Source organism: Staurois parvus, unplaced genomic scaffold (genome assembly GCF_062004578.1).
Source record: "Staurois parvus isolate SC_StPar_1 unplaced genomic scaffold, SC_StPar_1.0 ptg002166l, whole genome shotgun sequence".
Lineage (NCBI taxonomy): Eukaryota > Metazoa > Chordata > Amphibia > Anura > Ranidae > Staurois > Staurois parvus.
In genome coordinates this window covers 111237-129465 of record NW_028319962.1, presented here as the reverse complement: position 1 = coordinate 129465, position 18229 = coordinate 111237, and the positions used below count along the sequence as shown (strand labels likewise).

At 55.0% G+C, this 18229-nt stretch overlaps 1 protein-coding gene across 2 annotated transcripts in view; it reads left to right on the top strand.

Moving 5' to 3' along the window:
- The window catches only part of THBS3 (thrombospondin 3), a 31766-nt gene extending 13862 nt beyond the window's left edge, over window positions 1-17904 (top strand). Inside the window, exons 12-22 of one of the 2 annotated variants that reach the window (XM_089665264.1) lie at window positions 437-544; window positions 2102-2261; window positions 2345-2463; window positions 2607-2659; window positions 3223-3416; window positions 4980-5158; window positions 5566-5614; window positions 10999-11195; window positions 12516-12688; window positions 16552-16691; window positions 17525-17904. In XM_089665264.1, coding sequence (XP_089521390.1) covers window positions 437-544; window positions 2102-2261; window positions 2345-2463; window positions 2607-2659; window positions 3223-3416; window positions 4980-5158; window positions 5566-5614; window positions 10999-11195; window positions 12516-12688; window positions 16552-16691; window positions 17525-17583 — 1431 coding nt within the window. In that variant the 3' untranslated portion in view covers window positions 17584-17904. The remainder of the gene's footprint in view (window positions 1-436; window positions 545-2101; window positions 2262-2344; window positions 2464-2606; window positions 2660-3222; window positions 3417-4979; window positions 5159-5565; window positions 5615-10998; window positions 11196-12515; window positions 12689-16551; window positions 16692-17524) is intronic. The other variant, XM_089665265.1, reaches the window with a different exon arrangement.
- The last annotated feature ends 325 nt before the right edge of the window (window positions 17905-18229 follow it).

The following is an 18229-nucleotide window of genomic DNA, read 5'->3' as shown; positions in this document are numbered from 1 at the left end:
TGAAGATTGGAAAGCAGACAACTTGGGATCCGATTCACAGATCCTCGGGAATATGAAACGAGGACCCAGGGTCTCCCGAACCGAAATGGGAGTCTTCTAAGCTCCGGTCCTGGACAGTTGCCACGTAGGACCTCCAGAACATTTTACACATCGAGTCATTCACTGGAGAACTTGCAGACACGTGATTACAAGAGACATTCGTTTCTGTTGTTGAGGAACATCTCATCAGCTTGACCCAGACTCTCATTGGAGGACATGCTGATCAAGATGTTCCAAGGAGAAGGAGGTCTACCAATGTATCCATCCTTCTGAAAAGTCATTCCAGCAAAGAGAACCTGTCATATATAACCCCCCTAACATCTCCTATCACTAGTGGAACGTATTGTGATCGTCTTTCTTTGTCGGTATTTTCATTGTGATCTCTTCTGCTTTGCAGGACAACTGCCGACTGACCCCCAACTCCGGGCAGGAGGACGCGGACAACGATGGGATCGGAGATCAGTGTGATGAGGACGCCGACGGAGACGGAATTAAGAATGTTGAGGTCATTGTTATTGAGGGGAATCGGGATCTGTCAGTGGATGGTTGTATTGGGACAGATCTCGACCAATCAGGAGGAATCTTCCTCCATATGACTCTCGTACATGGAAGAGTTGTTTGGCCTGCATAGTAGAGTGCTGAGTACTAGACAGAGGGGCGGAGCTCAGTACACCTGGGGATGGGTGGGCGGAGCTCAGTACACCTGGGGATGGGTGGGCGGAGCTCAGTACACCTGGGGATGGGTGGGCGGAGCTCAGTACACCTGGGGATGGGTGGGCGGAGCTCAGTACACCTGGGGATGGATGCATGAGACGTGGCAGTTGAGGCAATGATGTATAGATGAGGACCTGTATGGAGGCAGGGAGGTCAGATGTCAGAGCATCACATATCTCTGGTGCTGGGCAGATGTGTCGTCTCTGGTACAGACCTGGTGAAGGCCATGTATCCGGTGCCCTCCATGTGTCCGGTGCCCTCCATGTATCCGGTGCCCTCCATGTGTCCGGTGCCCTCCATGTATCCGGTGCCCTCCATGTGTCCGGTGCCCTCCATGTATCCGGTGCCCTCCATGTGTCCGGTGCCCTCCATGTGTCCGGTGCCCTCCATGTGTCCGGTGCCCTCCATGTGTCCGGTGCCCTCCATGTGTCCGGTGTCAGCCATGTATCCGGTGCCCTCCATGTATCTGGCGCTCTCCATGTATCTGGTGCCAGCCACATGTCTAGGGCCCACCATGTATCTGGTGCTATCCATGTTTCCGGTGCCAGTTACGTATCCGTTGCCCTCCATGTATCCGGTGTCCTCCATGTGTCCGGTGCCCTCCATGTGTCCGGTGCCCTCCATGTATCCGGTGTCCTCCATGTATCCGGTGCCCTCCATGTATCCGGTGCCAGTCACGTGTCCAGGGCCTTCCATGTATCCGGTGCCCTCCATGTATCCGGTGTCCTCCATGTATCCGGTGCCAGTCACGTGTCCAGGGCCTTCCATGTATCCGGTGCCCTCCATGTGTCCGGTGTCCTCCATGTATCCGGTTCCCTCCATGTATCCGGTGCCAGTCACGTGTCCAGGGCCTTCCATGTGTCCGGTGCCCTCCATGTGTCCGGTTCCCTCCATGTATCCGGTGCCAGTCACGTGTCCAGGGCCCGCCATCCGGTGCCCTCCATGTGTCCGGTGCCAGTCACGTGTCCAAGGCCCGCCATCCGGTGCCTTCCATGTATCCTGTGCCAGTCACGTGTCCAGGGCCCGCCATCCGGTGCCCTCCATGTGTCCGGTGCCAGTCACGTGTCCAGGGCCCGCCATCCGGTGCCCTCCATGTGTCCGGTGCCAGTCACGTGTCCTCCATCTATCCAGTGTCCTCCATGTATCCAGTGTCCTCCATGTGTCCTCCATGTATCCAGTGTCCTCCATGTGTTCTCCATGTGTCCGGTGTCCTCCATGTGTCCGGTGTCCTCCATGTGTCTGGTGCCAGCCACGTGTCCAGGGCCCGCCATCCGGTGCCCTCCATGTGTCCGGTGCCAGTCACGTGTCCAGGGCCCCCTAGGTTCTCACGTACCGTCTCCTCACACAGGACAACTGCAGACTGGTCCCCAATAAGGACCAGCAGAATTCGGACACGGACTCCTATGGTGACGCGTGTGACAACTGTCCTAATGTTCCCAACAACGATCAGAAGGACACCGACGCCAACGGTGAAGGAGACGCCTGTGACAATGACATCGATGGTGACGGTGAGCGGCCATATTTGTGGGTGGAGGTAAAGGCTGGTGGGGGGGCAGATTTCCAGGGTAAATACCCCCCTTTGTATTTGCAGGGATCCCCAACATGCTGGATAATTGCCCCAAAGTGCCAAATCCCCTCCAGACAGACCGGGACCTGGACGGGGTGGGAGACGCCTGTGACAGCTGCCCGGAGACCAGCAACCCAACGCAGGTAAGAGCAGCTCACCGCCACGCCCGGGTCCTCAATGTGTGGTCATGTGACCCCTGGAGCTCCAGGTGAGATGATTGGCAGGTACAGAGCAATGTAACCATCAGTCCCCGCCCCTTCCCTTACATCTCCTGTCCTTCCTCCAGACAGATGCCGACAGCGACCTGGTGGGCGATATGTGTGACACCAACCAGGACAAGTAAGACCCTCCCCTATCCCTCCCTCTGATTGGGTAATAACGTTCTCTTCTCTCATTGGGTAATAACGTTCTCTTCTCTCATTGGGTAATAACGTTCTCCTCTCATTGGGTAATAATGTTCTTCTGTCCTCCTGATTGGGTAATAATGTTCTCTTCTCTCATTGGCCAGTAATGTTCTCCTCACCTCTCATTGGCCAGTAATGTTCTCCTCACCTCTCATTGGCCAGTAATGTTCTTCTCTCCTCTCATTGGCCAGTAATGTTCTTCTCTCATTGGCCGGTAATGTTCTCCTCACCTCTCATTGGCCAGTAATGTTCTCCTCTCATTGGCCAGTAATGTTCTCCTCTCCTCTGACTGGCTAATGACTATACATTGTAACTTGACCTCCGATCACTTGGTGAGAAGATGCCAGGTCCACCTTGACCTGCAGCCAGTATTGGTGATGAAGTGGGGGATGGGGTGTGAATTGAAGGTCCCTGGCTGTGCCATGATTTGGGTCCCCAGCATCCAATCAGAAGGCCAGCAGTATGGACACCCTGGTTCTAATGATTGTCCTTCCTCAGGGATGGTGATGGTCACCAGGACACCAAGGACAACTGTCCAGAGATCCCCAACAGCTCCCAGCTGGACTCCGACAATGACGGTTTGGGCGACGAGTGTGACCAGGATGATGACAACGATGGGGTCCCCGACTACATCCCACCGGGGCCCGACAACTGCCGCCTCATCCACAACCCCAACCAGAAGGACACCGATGGTATGGCAGAGAAGCTTCCCCACGTAGGCGGGTTCATGAAGGATGGGGATGAGGGTCACTGTGTGAAGGATGGGGATGAGGGTTCCTATGTGAAGGATGGGGATGAGGGTTCCTATGTGAAGGATGGGGATGAGGGTTCCTATGTGAAGGATGGGGATGAGGGTCACTAAGTGAAGGATGGGAATGAGGGCCACTGTGTAAAGGATGGGAATGAGGGCCACTGTGTGAAGGATGGGAATGAGGGCCACTGTGTGAAGGATGGGGATGAGGGTCACTGTGAAGGATGGGGAGGAGGGTTCCTATGTGAAGGATGGGGATGAGGGTTCCTATGTGAAGGATGGGAATGAGGGCCACTGTGTCAAGGATGGGGAGTGAAACTTTTACCAGCATGCTGGAAGACCTGGCTCTCTGCTCTGTATCTGCAGCCTCACCTCTCCATATCTGCATCCTCAGCTTCTTCTCTCCATATCTGCAGCCTCAGCCTCACCTCTCCATATCTGCATCCTCAGCTTCTTCTCTCCATATCTGCATCCTCAGCCTCACCTCTCCATATCTGCATCCTCAGCCTCACCTCTCCATATCTGCATCCTCAGCTTCTCTCCATATCTGCAGCCTCAGCTTCTCTCAATATCTGCAGCCTCAGCCTCACCTCTCCATATCTGCATCCTCAGCTTCTTCTCTCCATATCTGCAGCCTCAGCCTCACCTCTCCATATCTGCATCCTCAGCTTCTTCTCTCCATATCTGCAGCCTCAACCTCAACTCTCCATATCTGCATCCTCAGCCTCACCTCTCCATATCTGCATCCTCAGCTTCTCTCAATATCTGCAGCCTCAGCCTCACCTCTCCATATCTGCATCCTCAGCTTCTTCTCTCCATATCTGCAGCCTCACCTCTCAATATCTGCATCCTCAGCCTCACCTCTCCATATCTGCATCCTCAGCCTCACCTCTCCATATCTGCATCCTCAGCCTCACCTCTCCATATCTATTAGACCAGGACTTCCTGAGAATTGTACCATTAGACCCGGGTGTCCCCAGGATGATGCCATTAGACCCAGGTGTCCCCAGGATGATGCCATTAGACCCGGGTGTCCCCAGGATGATGCCATTAGACCCGGGTGTCCCCAGGATGATGCCATTAGACCCGAGTGTCCCCAGGATGATGCCATTAGACCTGGACTTCCCCAGGATGATGCCATTAGACCCGAGTGTCCCCAGGATGATGCCATTAGACCTGGACTTCCCCAGGATGATGCCATTAGACCTGGACTTCCCCAGGATGATGCCATTAGACCTGGACTTCCCCAGGATGATGCCATTAGACCCGGGCTTCCCCCAGATGTCACCATTAAACTGGGGCATCCACAGAATGGCACCATTAGACCCGGGTGTCCCCAGGATGGTGCCATCAGAGTTGGGGCTCCCAAGAATAATGCCATTAAAGCTGGCCGTCCCCAAACTTTTTCCATTGGAGTATCCCCAGAATGACACCTTTTGGCCCTGGGTGTCCCTTGTGCTGGCCCCATGGTGACACTCGGTGACATCATGTAATCTTTTCTCAGGTGACGGCATCGGTGACGTGTGTGAAGTAGACTTCGATAATGACTCTGTGGCCGACAACTATGACGTCTGTCCTGAGAGCGCAGAGGTGACGCTCACCGACTTCAGAGCGTATCAGACGGTCATCCTGGATCCAGAGGGGGACGCACAGATAGACCCCAACTGGGTGGTGCTGAACCAGGTGATGTGGGGTGTTGGGGTGTTCATTGTGTCAGGAGAGGGTGCTGAGGTCACCTCAGTTATAGATTGGCTGATCCACCAATCAGATCAGGGCTTGTATTCTGCAGACACCATGATCCAATACATGCTGAAATCTGATTGGTAGGTGTGAGATTGCACAGTTTCTGCTGAAGACAAACCTTAAATCAGATTTCCCCTTACCCCCCACCCTTCCCGTGTGACAGTAGAATCACTGCGGTAACCCATAGCAACATTCAAGGCACTGGAAGGTGAATTCTGATTGGTTGTGCGGGAGCAGGGGGGGGGGGGGTTCACCTGTTGAGTGGGGTCTTTGGCTGTGACTGTCATGACTGTATGGTGAGGTTGGTCATGGTATTGATGGTACTGATGGTAGTTCTCTCTTGGCAGGGAATGGAGATCGTACAGACAATGAACAGCGACCCCGGACTGGCGGTTGGTGCGTATCGTCTTCCCGCTTCTCTGTATGCAGAAGTCTCTGTTATCAGATCAGATGGGACTTCTCATCCGTTACACTTGGTGTATGTCAGATAGTACAGTCTGCACCCTGCTGAACGCCTGCTGAGATCAGTTGTAGGATGAACCGTATAGACTAAGGGGAACGGTAAAGTGCAGTCACTGAGCAGAAACTGGGAACAATATGGCTGAAGATTTCCCCCCACTTCACTTACCACCAGGGACACCTACCCCCACCCCATTCCATCCAAAATCAAGGTTTAGAAATCCGCCCACTTTATGATGTTTATTGATATGGAATGGAATTGTTTGCTGTAAACAAAAATCTGTACTGATCCTCCGATAAACAAATCCCAAGTGCCTGACTATCATACCCATCCCATGGCTTCAGCACTACGAATGTCAATAGGAAGGGTGCGATACTACAAATGTCTATAGGAGGGGCGTTGTACTACGAGTGTCTATAGGAGGGGTGCGGTACTACGAATGTCTATAGGAGGGGCGTTGTACTACGAGTGTCTATAGGAGGGGCGTTGTACTACGAGTGTCTATAGGAAGGGTGCGGTACTATGAGCGTCTATAGGAGGGGCGTTGTACTACGAGTGTCTATAGGAGGGGTGCAGTACTACGAATGTCTATAGGAGGGGCGTTGTACTACGAGTGTCTATAGGAGGGGTGCGGTACTACGAGTGTCTATAGGAGGGGTGCGGTACTACGAGTGTCTATAGGAAGGGTGCGGTACTACGAGTGTCTATAGGAAGGGTGCGGTACTACGAGCGTCTATAGGAAGGGTGCGGTACTATGAGCGTCTATAGGAGGGGCGTTGTACTACGAGCGTCTATAGGAAGGGTGCGGTACTACGAGTGTCTATAGGAGGGGTGTTGTACTACGAGTGTCTATAGGAAGGGTGCGGTACTACGAGTGTCTATAGGAGGGGTGCGGTACTACGAGTGTCTATAGGAGGGGTGCGGTACTACGAATGTCTATAGGAGGGGTGCGGTACTACGAGTGTCTATAGGACGGGTGCGGTACTACGAATGTCTATAGGAGGGGCGTTGTACTACGAGCGTCTATAGGAGGGGCGTTGTACTACGAGTGTCTATAGGAGGGGTGCGGTACTACGAATGTCTATAGGAGGGGCGTGGTACTACGAGTGTCTATAGGAGGGGTGCGGTACTACGAATGTCTATAGGAGGGGCGTTGTACTACGAGTGTCTATAGGAAGGGTGCGGTACTACGAGTGTCTATAGGAAGGGTGCGGTACTACGAGCGTCTATAGGAGGGGCGTTGTACTACGAGTGTCTATAGGAAGGGTGCGGTACTACGAGTGTCTATAGGAGGGGTGCGGTACTACGAGTGTCTATAGGAGGGGTGCGGTACTACGAATGTCTATAGGAGGGGCGTTGTACTACGAGTGTCTATAGGAGGGGTGTTGTACTACGAGTGTCTATAGGAAGGGTGCGGTACTACGAGTGTCTATAGGAGGGGTGCGGTACTACGAGTGTCTATAGGAGGGGTGCGGTACTACGAGTGTCTATAGGACGGGTGCGGTACTACGAATGTCTATAGGAGGGGCGTTGTACTACGAGCGTCTATAGGAGGGGCGTTGTACTACGAGCGTCTATAGGAAGGGTGCGGTACTATGAGCGTCTATAGGAAGGGTGCGGTACTATGAGCGTCTATAGGAGGGGCGTTGTACTACGAGTGTCTATAGGAAGGGTGCGGTACTACGAGTGTCTATAGGAAGGGTGCGGTACTATGAGCGTCTATAGGAGGGGCGTTGTACTACGAGTGTCTATAGGAGGGGTGCGGTACTACGAATGTCTATAGGAGGGGCGTTGTACTACGAGTGTCTATAGGAGGGGTGTTGTACTACGAGTGTCTATAGGAGGGGTGCGGTACTACGAGTGTCTATAGGAGGGGTGCGGTACTACGAGTGTCTATAGGAGGGGTGCGGTACTACGAGTGTCTATAGGAAGGGTGCGGTACTACGAGCGTCTATAGGAGGGGTGCGGTACTACGAGCGTCTATAGGAGGGGCGTTGTACTACGAGCGTCTATAGGAAGGGTGCGGTACTACGAGTGTCTATAGGAGGGGCGTTGTACTACGAGTGTCTATAGGAGGGGTGTTGTACTACGAGCGTCTTTAGGACGGGTGCGGTACTACGAGCGTCTTTAGGACGGGTGCGGTACTACGAGCGTCTTTAGGACGGGTGCGGTACTACAAGCGTCTATAGGAGGGGCGTTGTACTACGAGTGTCTATAGGAGGGGTGCGGTACTACGAGCGTCTATAGGAAGGGTGCGGTACTACGAGCGTCTATAGCAGTGGTTCTCAACCTTTCTAATGCCGCGACCCCTTAATACAGTTCCTCATGTTGTGGTGACCCCCAACCATAAAATTATTTTCGTTGCTACTTCATAACTGTAATTTTGCAGTGGGAGGAATAGTGTCCCATCATTGGTGTCAGTGGGAGGAATAGTGCCCCATCATTGGTGTCAGTGGGAGGAATAGTGCCCCATCATTGGTGTCAGTGGGGGGAATAGTGCCCCATCATTGGTGTCAGTGGGGGGAATAGTGCCCCATCATTGGTGTCAGTGGGGGGAATAGTGCCCCATCATTGGTGTCAGTGGGGGGAATAGTGCCCCATCATTGGTGTCAGTGGGAGGAATAGTGCCCCATCATTGGTGTCAGTGGGGGGAATAGTGCCCCATCATTGGTGTCAGTGGGGGGAATAGTGCCCCATCATTGGTGTCAGTGGGGGGAATAGTGCCCCATCATTGGTGTCAGTGGGGGGAATAGTGCCCCATCATTGGTGTCAGTGGGGGGAATAGTGCCCCATCATTGGTGTCAGTGGGGGGAATAGTGCCCCATCATTGGTGTCAGTGGGGGGAATCGTGCCCCATCATTGGTGTCAGTGGGGGGAATAGTGCCCCATCATTGGTGTCAGTGGGAGGAATAGTGCCCCATCATTGATGTCAGTGTGGTGGAGGGGGAAATAGTGCCCCATCTTTGGGGTCAGGGGGGGGAATAGTGCCCCATCGTTGGTGTCGATGGGGGGAGGAATAGTGCCCCATTCTTGGTGTCAGTGGGGGGAGGAATAGTGCCCCATCGTTGGTGTCAGTGGGGGGGAGGAATAGTGCCCCATCGTTGGTGTCAGTGCGGGGGGGGGGGGGGGAAATAGTGCCCCATCATTGGTGTCAGTGGGAGAAGGAGTGCCCCATTGTTGGTATTAGTCACACAAATGATGGGGCACTATTCCTCCCACTGACACCAATGATACTTACCTTGCTGACCCCTGCTCCAGCCTGGGCTCGCTCTCTCACTTACCTGTCAGCTGTCTTCCTTCTCTGGCCGCTCTCCTCTTCACTTACTCCGGCAGTTCCCTCGATCTTCTTAGATCTATGCGCGCTGCCGCTCGGCTCCTCCTCTCCAAGCTCCACCTCCTCGCCGGTGATTGGCCGCCTGTGTGCCTCTCCTGAGCTACAGTTCCGGTGGCCAATCAGCGGCGAGGAGGCGGAGTTGTTGAGGGATCCCGGAGGTGTGGCCAGGTGACAGGGCAGCGTGTCATCCCGCCCACACATCGACTGAGTCAGAGGAGTGGTGTCTCGGTTCCTAAGACCATCGGAAATATGTGTTTTCCGATGGTCTTAGGCGACCCCTGGGAAATGGTCGTTCGACCCCCAGGTTGAGAACCGCTGGTCTATAGGAAGGGTGCGGTACTACGAGCGTCTATAGGACGGGTGCGGTACTACGAGCGTCTATAGGAAGGGTGCGGTACTACGAGTGTCTATAGGAGGGGCGTTGTACTACGAGTGTCTATAGGAAGGGTGCGGTACTATGAGCGTCTATAGGAGGGGTGCGGTACTACGAGTGTCTATAGGAAGGGTGCGGTACTACGAGTGTCTATAGGAGGGGCGTTGTACTACGAGTGTCTATAGGAAGGGTGCGGTACTATGAGCGTCTATAGGAGGGGTGCGGTACTACGAGTGTCTATAGGAAGGGTGCGGTACTACGAGTGTCTATAGGAGGGGCGTTGTACTACGAGTGTCTATAGGACGGGTGCGGTACTACGAGCGTCTATAGGACGGGTGCGGTACTACGAGCGTCTATAGGACGGGTGCGGTACTACGAGCGTCTATAGGACGGGTGCGGTACTACGAGCGTCTATAGGAGGGGTGCGGTACTACGAGCGTCTATAGGAGGGTGCGGTACTACGAGCGTCTATAGGAGGGTGCGGTACTACGAGTGTCTATAGGAAGGGTGCGGTACTACGAGCGTCTATAGGAGGGGTGCGGTACTACGAGCGTCTATAGGAGGGGTGCGATACTACGAGCGTCTATAGGAGGGTGCGGTACTACGAGCGTCTATAGGAGGGTGCGGTACTACGAGTGTCTATAGGAAGGGTGCGGTACTACGAGCGTCTATAGGAGGGGTGCGGTACTACGAGCGTCTATAGGAGGGGTGCGGTACTACGAGCGTCTATAGGAGGGGTGCGGTACTACGAGCGTCTATAGGAGGGGTGCGGTACTACGAGCGTCTATAGGAGGGGTGCGGTACTACGAGCGTCTATAGGAGGGGTGCGGTACTACGAGCGTCTATAGGAGGGGTGCGGTACTACGAGCGTCTATAGGAGGGGTGCGGTACTACGAGCGTCTATAGGAGGGGCGCGGTACTACGAGTGTCTATAGGAAGGGCGCGGTACTACGAGTGTCTATAGGAGGGGTGCGGTACTACGAGCGTCTATAGGAGGGGTGCGGTACTACGAGCGTCTATAGGAGGGGTGCGGTACTACGAGTGTCTATAGGAAGGGTGCGGTACTACGAGTGTCTATAGGAGGGGTGCGGTACTACGAGTGTCTATAGGAAGGGTGCGGTACTACGAGTGTCTATAGGAGGGGCGTTGTACTACGAGTGTCTATAGGAGGGGTGCGGTACTACGAGTGTTTATAGGAAGGGTGCGGTACTACGAGTGTCTATAGGAGGGGTGCGGTACTACGAGTGTCTATAGGAGGGGCGTTGTACTACGAGTGTCTATAGGAGGGGTGCGGTACTACGAGTGTCTATAGGAGGGGTGCGGTACTACGAGTGTCTATAGGAGGGGTGCGGTACTACGAGTGTCTATAGGAAGGGTGCGGTACTACGAGTGTCTATAGGAGGGGCGTTGTACTACGAGTGTCTATAGGAGGGGTGCGGTACTACGAGTGTCTATAGGAAGGGTGCGGTACTACGAGTGTCTATAGGAGGGGCGTTGTACTATGAGCGTCTATAGGAAGGGTGCGGTACTACGAGCGTCTATAGGAAGGGTGTGGTTCTCTATGATGGCGATGTCCTCTCCTCCTGATTGGTCGGTTTCTCCTCTCCATCCAGGGTACACAGCGTTTAATGGTGTAGACTTTGAGGGAACCTTCCATGTGAACACCGTCACCGATGACGACTACGCCGGATTCATCTTCAGCTACCAGGACAGCTCCAGCTTCTATGTGGTCATGTGGAAGCAAACCGAGCAAACCTACTGGCAGGCCACGCCCTTCCGTGCCGTGGCAGAGCCGGGACTGCAGCTGAAGGTCAGCAAGAGGACTACCCTGGAGCCGTGATTGTTGGAGGGTCTGGTGACTGTGTCTGCCGCCTCCCCCCAATACCCCCCAACCCAACAATCCCCCCAACCCAACAATCCCCCCAACCCAACAATCCCCCAACATAACATCCCCCCAACATAATAATCCCCCCAACATAATAATCCCCCCAACCCAATAATTCCCCCAACATAATAATCCCCCCAATCCAATAATTCCCCCAACCTAATAATTCCCCCAACCTAATACCCCCCCAACCCAATAATACCCCCCAACCCAACAATCCCCCCAACCCAACAATCCCCCCAGCCCCCATAATTCCCTCAACCCCATAATCCCAATAATCCCCCCAACCCAATAATCCCCCCAACCCAACAATCCCCCCAACCCCACAATATCCCCAACCCACAATCCCCCCAACCCAACAATCCCCCCAACCCCATAATTCCCTCAACCCCATAATTCCCTCAACCCCATAATCCCCCCAACCCCATAATCCCCCCAACCCCATAATCCCCCAACCCAACAATCCCCCCAACCCCATAATTCCCTCAACCCCATAATTCCCTCAACCCCATAATCCCCCCAACCCCATAATCCCCCCAACCCATCAATCCCCCCAACCCAACAATATCCCCAACCCACAATCCCCCCAACCCAACAATCCCCCCAACCCCATAATTCCCTCAACCCCATAATCCCCCCAACCCCATAATTCCCTCAACCCCATAATCCCCCCAACCCCATAATCCCCCCAACCCAACAATCCCACCAACCCAATAAACTCCCCAACCCAACAATCCCCCAACCCAACAATCCCACCAACCCAACAATCCCCCCAACCCAATAATCCCCCAATCTAATAATCCCCCCAACCTAATACCCCCTCCACCCAATAATCCCCCCAACCCAATAATCCCCCCAACCCAATAATTCCCCCAACCCAATAATCCCCCCAACCTAATAATCCCCCCAACCCAATAATTCCCCCAACCCAATAATCCCCCCAACCTAATACCCCCCCACCCAATAATCCCCCCGACCCAATAATCCCCCCGACCCAATAATCCCCCCAACCCAATAATCCCCCGACCCAATAATCCCCCGACCCAATAATCCATTCTCGCCCAGTAATCCCCCCCTTGGTCAATAACCCCCCTCACCCATATAACTCCCCCCCCCCATCCAATGTCCCCCCCATCTCCCTGTAACCCCTCCCCCAATATCCCCCCTTAGTTGATATTTCCCAAGTTGGCCGTATTTGGAGAATTGTCGATATTTCACCCCCATCCCCCGCCCTCTCCTCTGCAGGCAGTGAAGTCGAAGACGGGCCCCGGAGAGCAGCTGCGGAACGCCTTGTGGAACACGGGACACACGGCCGATCAGGTGCGCCTGCTGTGGAAGGATCCACGGAACGTGGGCTGGAAGGACAAGACGTCATACCGCTGGCAGCTCTCACATCGCCCCCAGGTGGGCTACATCAGGTCAGCACAGAAGAAGACCTTCATCAACCTGACCACACACCTTACAATCTGATTGTACAATTCACCTGCAAAGAGACTCAACCCGATTGTACAATCACATTGTAACGTATGTACTGAGCTGACGGGGGGGCAGATGGGGGGGAGGGGTTATTACGAGTGACACATCTGTCTATCGGCTGCGCTCAACCATGGGAAGTCATGGGGGGCTCTTGGGTCATGGAGTCAATGAAGGCAGAAGAGTGCTGGGGGCGCAGGAGTGCAAAGGGGGGCACTGGGGTCACTAGGGACACAGGAGTGCAAAGGGGGGCACTGGGGGCACAGGAGTGCAAAGGGGGGCACTGGGGTCACTAGGGACACAGGAGTGCAAAGGGGGGCACTGGGGGCACAGGAGTGCAAAGGGGGGCACTGGGGTCACTAGGGACACAGGAGTGCAAAGGGGGGCACTGGGGTCACTAGGGACACAGGAGTGCAAAGGGGGTCACTGGGGGCACAGGAGTGCAAAGGGGGGCACTGGGGGCACAGGAGTGCAAAGGGGGGCACTAGAGGCACTGGGGTCACTGGAAACACTGGGGCCACATGAGTGCAAAGGGGGTCACTAGAGGTACTGGATCACATGAGGCACAGGAGGGCACAGGGGGTCACTAGAGGTACTGGGGTCACTGGAAACACTGGGGTCACTGGAGGCACTGGGTGCACTGGGAACACAGGAGTGCAAAGGGGGGCACTAGAGGCACTGGAGACACAGGGTGCACTGGGGGCACAGGAGTGCACAGGGGGTGACTAGAGGCGCTGGGGTCACTTGGATTACGTGGGACAATGAGGTCACTGTGGAGTCATTGAAAGTTATTGGGTTCTCTTGGGTCATGGAGTCAGAAGAGTGCTGGGGTCACTGGATGCTGTGGGGTCACTGGGGACACAGAAGTGCACACGGGGTCACTGGGGACACTGGATGCTGTGGGGTCATTGAAAGTCAGGAGATGCGGTTGGGTCATGGAGTCAATGGAGGTGGAAGAGTGCTGGGGTCACTGGAATGCTGGGGTCACTGGAATGCTGGGGTCACTGGAATGCTGGGGTCACTGGGGTGTCAGGAGTGCTGGGGTGTCAGAAGTGCTGGGGTCACTGGGGTGTCAGGAGTGCTGGGGTGTCAGAAGTGCTGGGGTCACTGGGGTGTCAGGAGTGCTGGGGTCACGAATGCTGGGGTCACTGGGGTGTCAGGAGTGCTGGGGTCACTGGAATGCTGGGGTCACTGGGGTGTCAGGAGTGCTGGGGTCACTGGGGTGTCAGGAGTATTGGGGTCACTGGGGTGTCAGGAGTGTTGGGGTCACTGGGGTGTCAGGAGTGTTGGGGTCACTGGAATGCTGGGGTCACTGGGGTGTCAGGAGTGTTGGGGTCACTGGGGTGTCAGGAGTGTTGGGGTCACTGGAATGCTGGGGTCACTGGGGTGTCAGGAGTGTTGGGGTCACTGGGGTGTCAGGAGTGTTGGGGTCACTGGAATGCTGGGGTCACTGGGGTGTCAGGAGTGTTGGGGTCACTGGGGTCACTGGAATGTTGGGGTCACTGGGGTCACTGGAATGTTGGGGTCACTGGGAACGCTGTAGCAGGGTCTCGGTTAGGGTGCAGTAATGTGAACTGCGAGTCGCTTTGCCATTTGAAGCCAATGCCCGGAGATCTGTCTGCTGATTGGCCGTTATACCAGATCTGTAATAGAAGTGACTGACTCCTCCCCCAAGGAGCCTCTGAGTCCACAGGCAGTGTGCAGAGCTCAGCATGAACCCGATACTCCCTCCCCCACCTTCCCACAATGCAGTGTGAGCTCCTTGATGGTCAATAGAGAGACCTGTGGGGTGGGGGGGTCGGGGGGGTCCCACTTCTGGGTAGCTGGGGGCCCCTCTAGGACAGATCGGTGTCTGAAGGTTTTCATTGGTTGGATGTTTGGGGGGTGTCAGCTTATTCCGTTTTCTTCATGAAATAGGGAGGGGCCCCCCGTCATGTTCAGACATAGAGCGCCCCCATGTGGAGGGGGGAGGGGGGGTTCACCAACAAGGAACATCTATGTGAGACTCCTGGGCTGCAGAGCTGACTCTCTAATCAGATGAAGGTTGTCTCCGAATTCAGGGAGTGAGGAGTTAATGCCCCCCGCAGAGGGGGAGGGGCAGGTCAGCACAACCATTCAGAGAATCCCTCGTCCTCTTCTTGTGTATTGAAGCGATGATATCAGCGCCAGTCCTTGTCGCATCGCCACGGCAACGCAATGGCCGCCAGGAATGCCAGGCTGGGAGCCAGAGAGAGCGCCTCTTTCATATGGAAAAGGGCAGAACAATGGCCGACTCTGGGAACTGGACCGCGCTGTGTTCCTGGGGGTCACCCCGTGCTGGGACCACCGCTTAATACCCAGAACCAGCCCCACCAGGGATGAGATCATAGCTGGGAACGGGGGGTAGGGAGGGATGGATGGATGGATGAGATCATAGCATGGACGCCTCGCCCCAAACAGCTGGGAACGGGGAGGGAGGGAGAGGGATGGAGGGACAGAGGGATGGATGGATGGATGAGATCATAGCATGGACGCCTCGCCCCAAACAGCTGGGAACGGGGAGGGAGGGAGGGATGGATGGAGGGAGGGAGAGGGATGGATGGATGGAGAGAGGGATGGATGGATGGAGACAGGGATGGAGGGATGGATGAGATCATAGCATGGACGCCTCGCCCCAAACAGCTGGGAACGGGGAGGGAGAGGGATGGAGGGAGAGATGGATGGATGGAGAGAGGGATGGATGGAGAGAGGGATGGAGGGATGGATGAGATCATAGCATGGATGCCTCGCCCCAAACAGCTGGGAACGGGGAGGGAGGGATGGATGGAGGGATGGATGGAGGGAGAGAGGGATGGATGGAGAGAGGGATGGAGGGAGAGAGGGATGGATGGATGGAGAGAGGGATGGATGAGATCATAGCATGGATGCCTCGCCCCAAACAGCTGGGAACGGGGAGGGAGGGATGGATGGAGGGAGGGAGAGGGAGGGATGGATGGAGGGAGAGGGATGGATGGAGGGAGGGATGGAGAGAGGGAGGGAGAGAGAGGGAGGGAGGGAGGGAGAGGGATGGAGAGAGGGATGGATGGAGAGAGGGATGGAGGGAGAGAGGGATGGATGGAGGGAGAGAGGGATGGAGGGAGAGAGGGATGGATGGAGGGAGGGAGAGGGATGCAGGGAGAGGGATGGAGGGAGGGGGATGCAGGGAGGGGGATGGAGGGAGAGGGATGGAGGGAGAGGGATGTTGATGGAGGGAGAGGGATGGAGGGAGAGAGGGATGGAGGGAGAGAGGGATGGAGAGAGGGGGATGGAGAGGGATGGAGGGAGAGGGAGGGATGGAGAGGGAGGGATGGAGAGGGAGGGAGAGGGATGCCGATGGAGGGAGAGGGGGATGGAGGGAGAGGGATGGAGAGGGAGGGATGGAGGGAGAGGGATGGAGGGAGAGGGAGGGAGAGAGAGGGATGGATGAGATCATAGCATGGACGCCTCGCCCCAAACAGCTGGGAACAGGGGGAGGGAGGGATGGATGGATGGAGAGAGAGAGGGATGGATACGATGGATGGATGAGAGGGATGGAGGGAGGGATGGATGGATATGATGGATGGATGGAGTGATGGATGGATATGATGGATGGATGAGAGGGATGGATGGATATGATGGATGGATGAGAGGGATGGAGGGAGGGATGGATATGATGGATGGATGAGAGGGATGGAGTGATGGATGGATGCAGAGATGGATGGATGAGTGATGAATAGTATATATACATGGCTGTAGTGTACATGGGGGGTACGTTGCACACTCCTCCTCCTCCTCCTCCGTGTCCCTGCAGGGTGAAGCTGTATGAAGGAGTAGATCTGGTGGCGGATTCCGGGGTGGTTCTGGACACGACGATGAGGGGAGGACGGCTCGGGGTCTTCTGCTTCTCCCAGGAGAACATCATCTGGTCCAATCTACAGTACAGGTGTAATGGTGAGTGGACGGGTGTATGGAGGTGTGAGGGGGGTGGGACAGGTGTATCTCAGGTATACAGGTGAGCGTACATCTCAGGTATACAGGTGAGCGTACATCTCAGGTATACAGGTGAGCGTACATCTCAGGTATACAGGGTGAGCGTACATCTCAGGTATACAGGTGAGCGTACATCTCAGGTATACAGGTGAGCGTACATCTCGGGTATACAGGTGAGCGTACATCTCAGGTATATCAGGTATACAGGTGAGCGTACATCTCGGGTATACAGGTGAGCGTACATCTCGGGTATACAGGTGAGCGTAACATCTCGGGTATACAGGTGAGCGTACATCTCAGGTATACAGGTGAGCGTACATCTCAGGTATACAGGTGAGCGTACGTCTCAGGTATACAGGTGAGCGTACGTCTCAGGTATACAGGTGAGCGTACGTCTCGGGTATACAGGTGAGCGTACGTCTCGGGTATACAGGTGAGCGTACATCTCGGGTATACAGGTGAGCGTACATCTCGGGTATACAGGTGAGCGTACATCTCGGGTATACAGGTGAGCGTACATCTCGGGTATACAGGTGAGCGTACATCTCAGGTATACAGGTGAGCGTACATCTCAGGTGTTACAGGTGAGCGTACATCTCGGGTATACAGGTGAGCGTACATCTCAGGTATACAGGTATACAGGTGAGCGTACATCTCGGGTATACAGGTGAGCGTACATCTCAGGTATACAGGTGAGCGTACATCTCAGGTATACAGGTGAGCGTACATCTCAGGTATATCAGGCGTGGTCTTTCAGTGGTCCTCATGCACTGTCCTCTCTCCTGCCCCCACAGACACGATTCCAGAGGATTTTGAACCGTACAGGAAGATGCTGTTGGAGAGTCGGGAGTAGGGTTAGCGCCCCCATCTGACCGTTTCTCACTTCTGCACACCAGCGTCTGTCCACGGAGCAGCCCGATTCCACGTTTTGAGAGAAGAGGCCTCCAGGACCCTCCGGACCCCACACTGGGCAGAGGGGGCCCATCGAAGCTCTGTGACCGGGGGGCAGACACTGTCCCATTGTTGGTGGAGACGGTGTGACTTTCCATGGTCCCTCTCTGGTAGGACATTGGAAGGAAGTGACTTTGGGACAATCCTCTACATATGGCTGCCTGGGGCCCATCAAATGAAAGTCTGGAATATTCCATCTCATAAAGTTCAGGAGGTTTTTATAGCGGGTGTCGTGTCCTCTGTGTACCACGTCTGGGGCGTCTGGGGTTCGGCCACTAGTGGTCTTTGATGTGGCGGGAATATCCGCCATCTTCCCCAGCTAATGGGACCCTTCAGGTCATTCTAGGCTGCTCTCCCATCATCTGTAGGCCTCTCTGATGGTCTCTAATAAAGCAGGAACAGTCATTGACACATCATGATATCCTGTCCTGGACACAGCGAGATCTTCACACCTTTCATCCAAATCCAATGTGAAAACAACAGCCAATCAGCTGAGCTCAGGGCTGCCTATCTAAAGGGCCCCATACTTCCCCTCAGTGTTCAGATTG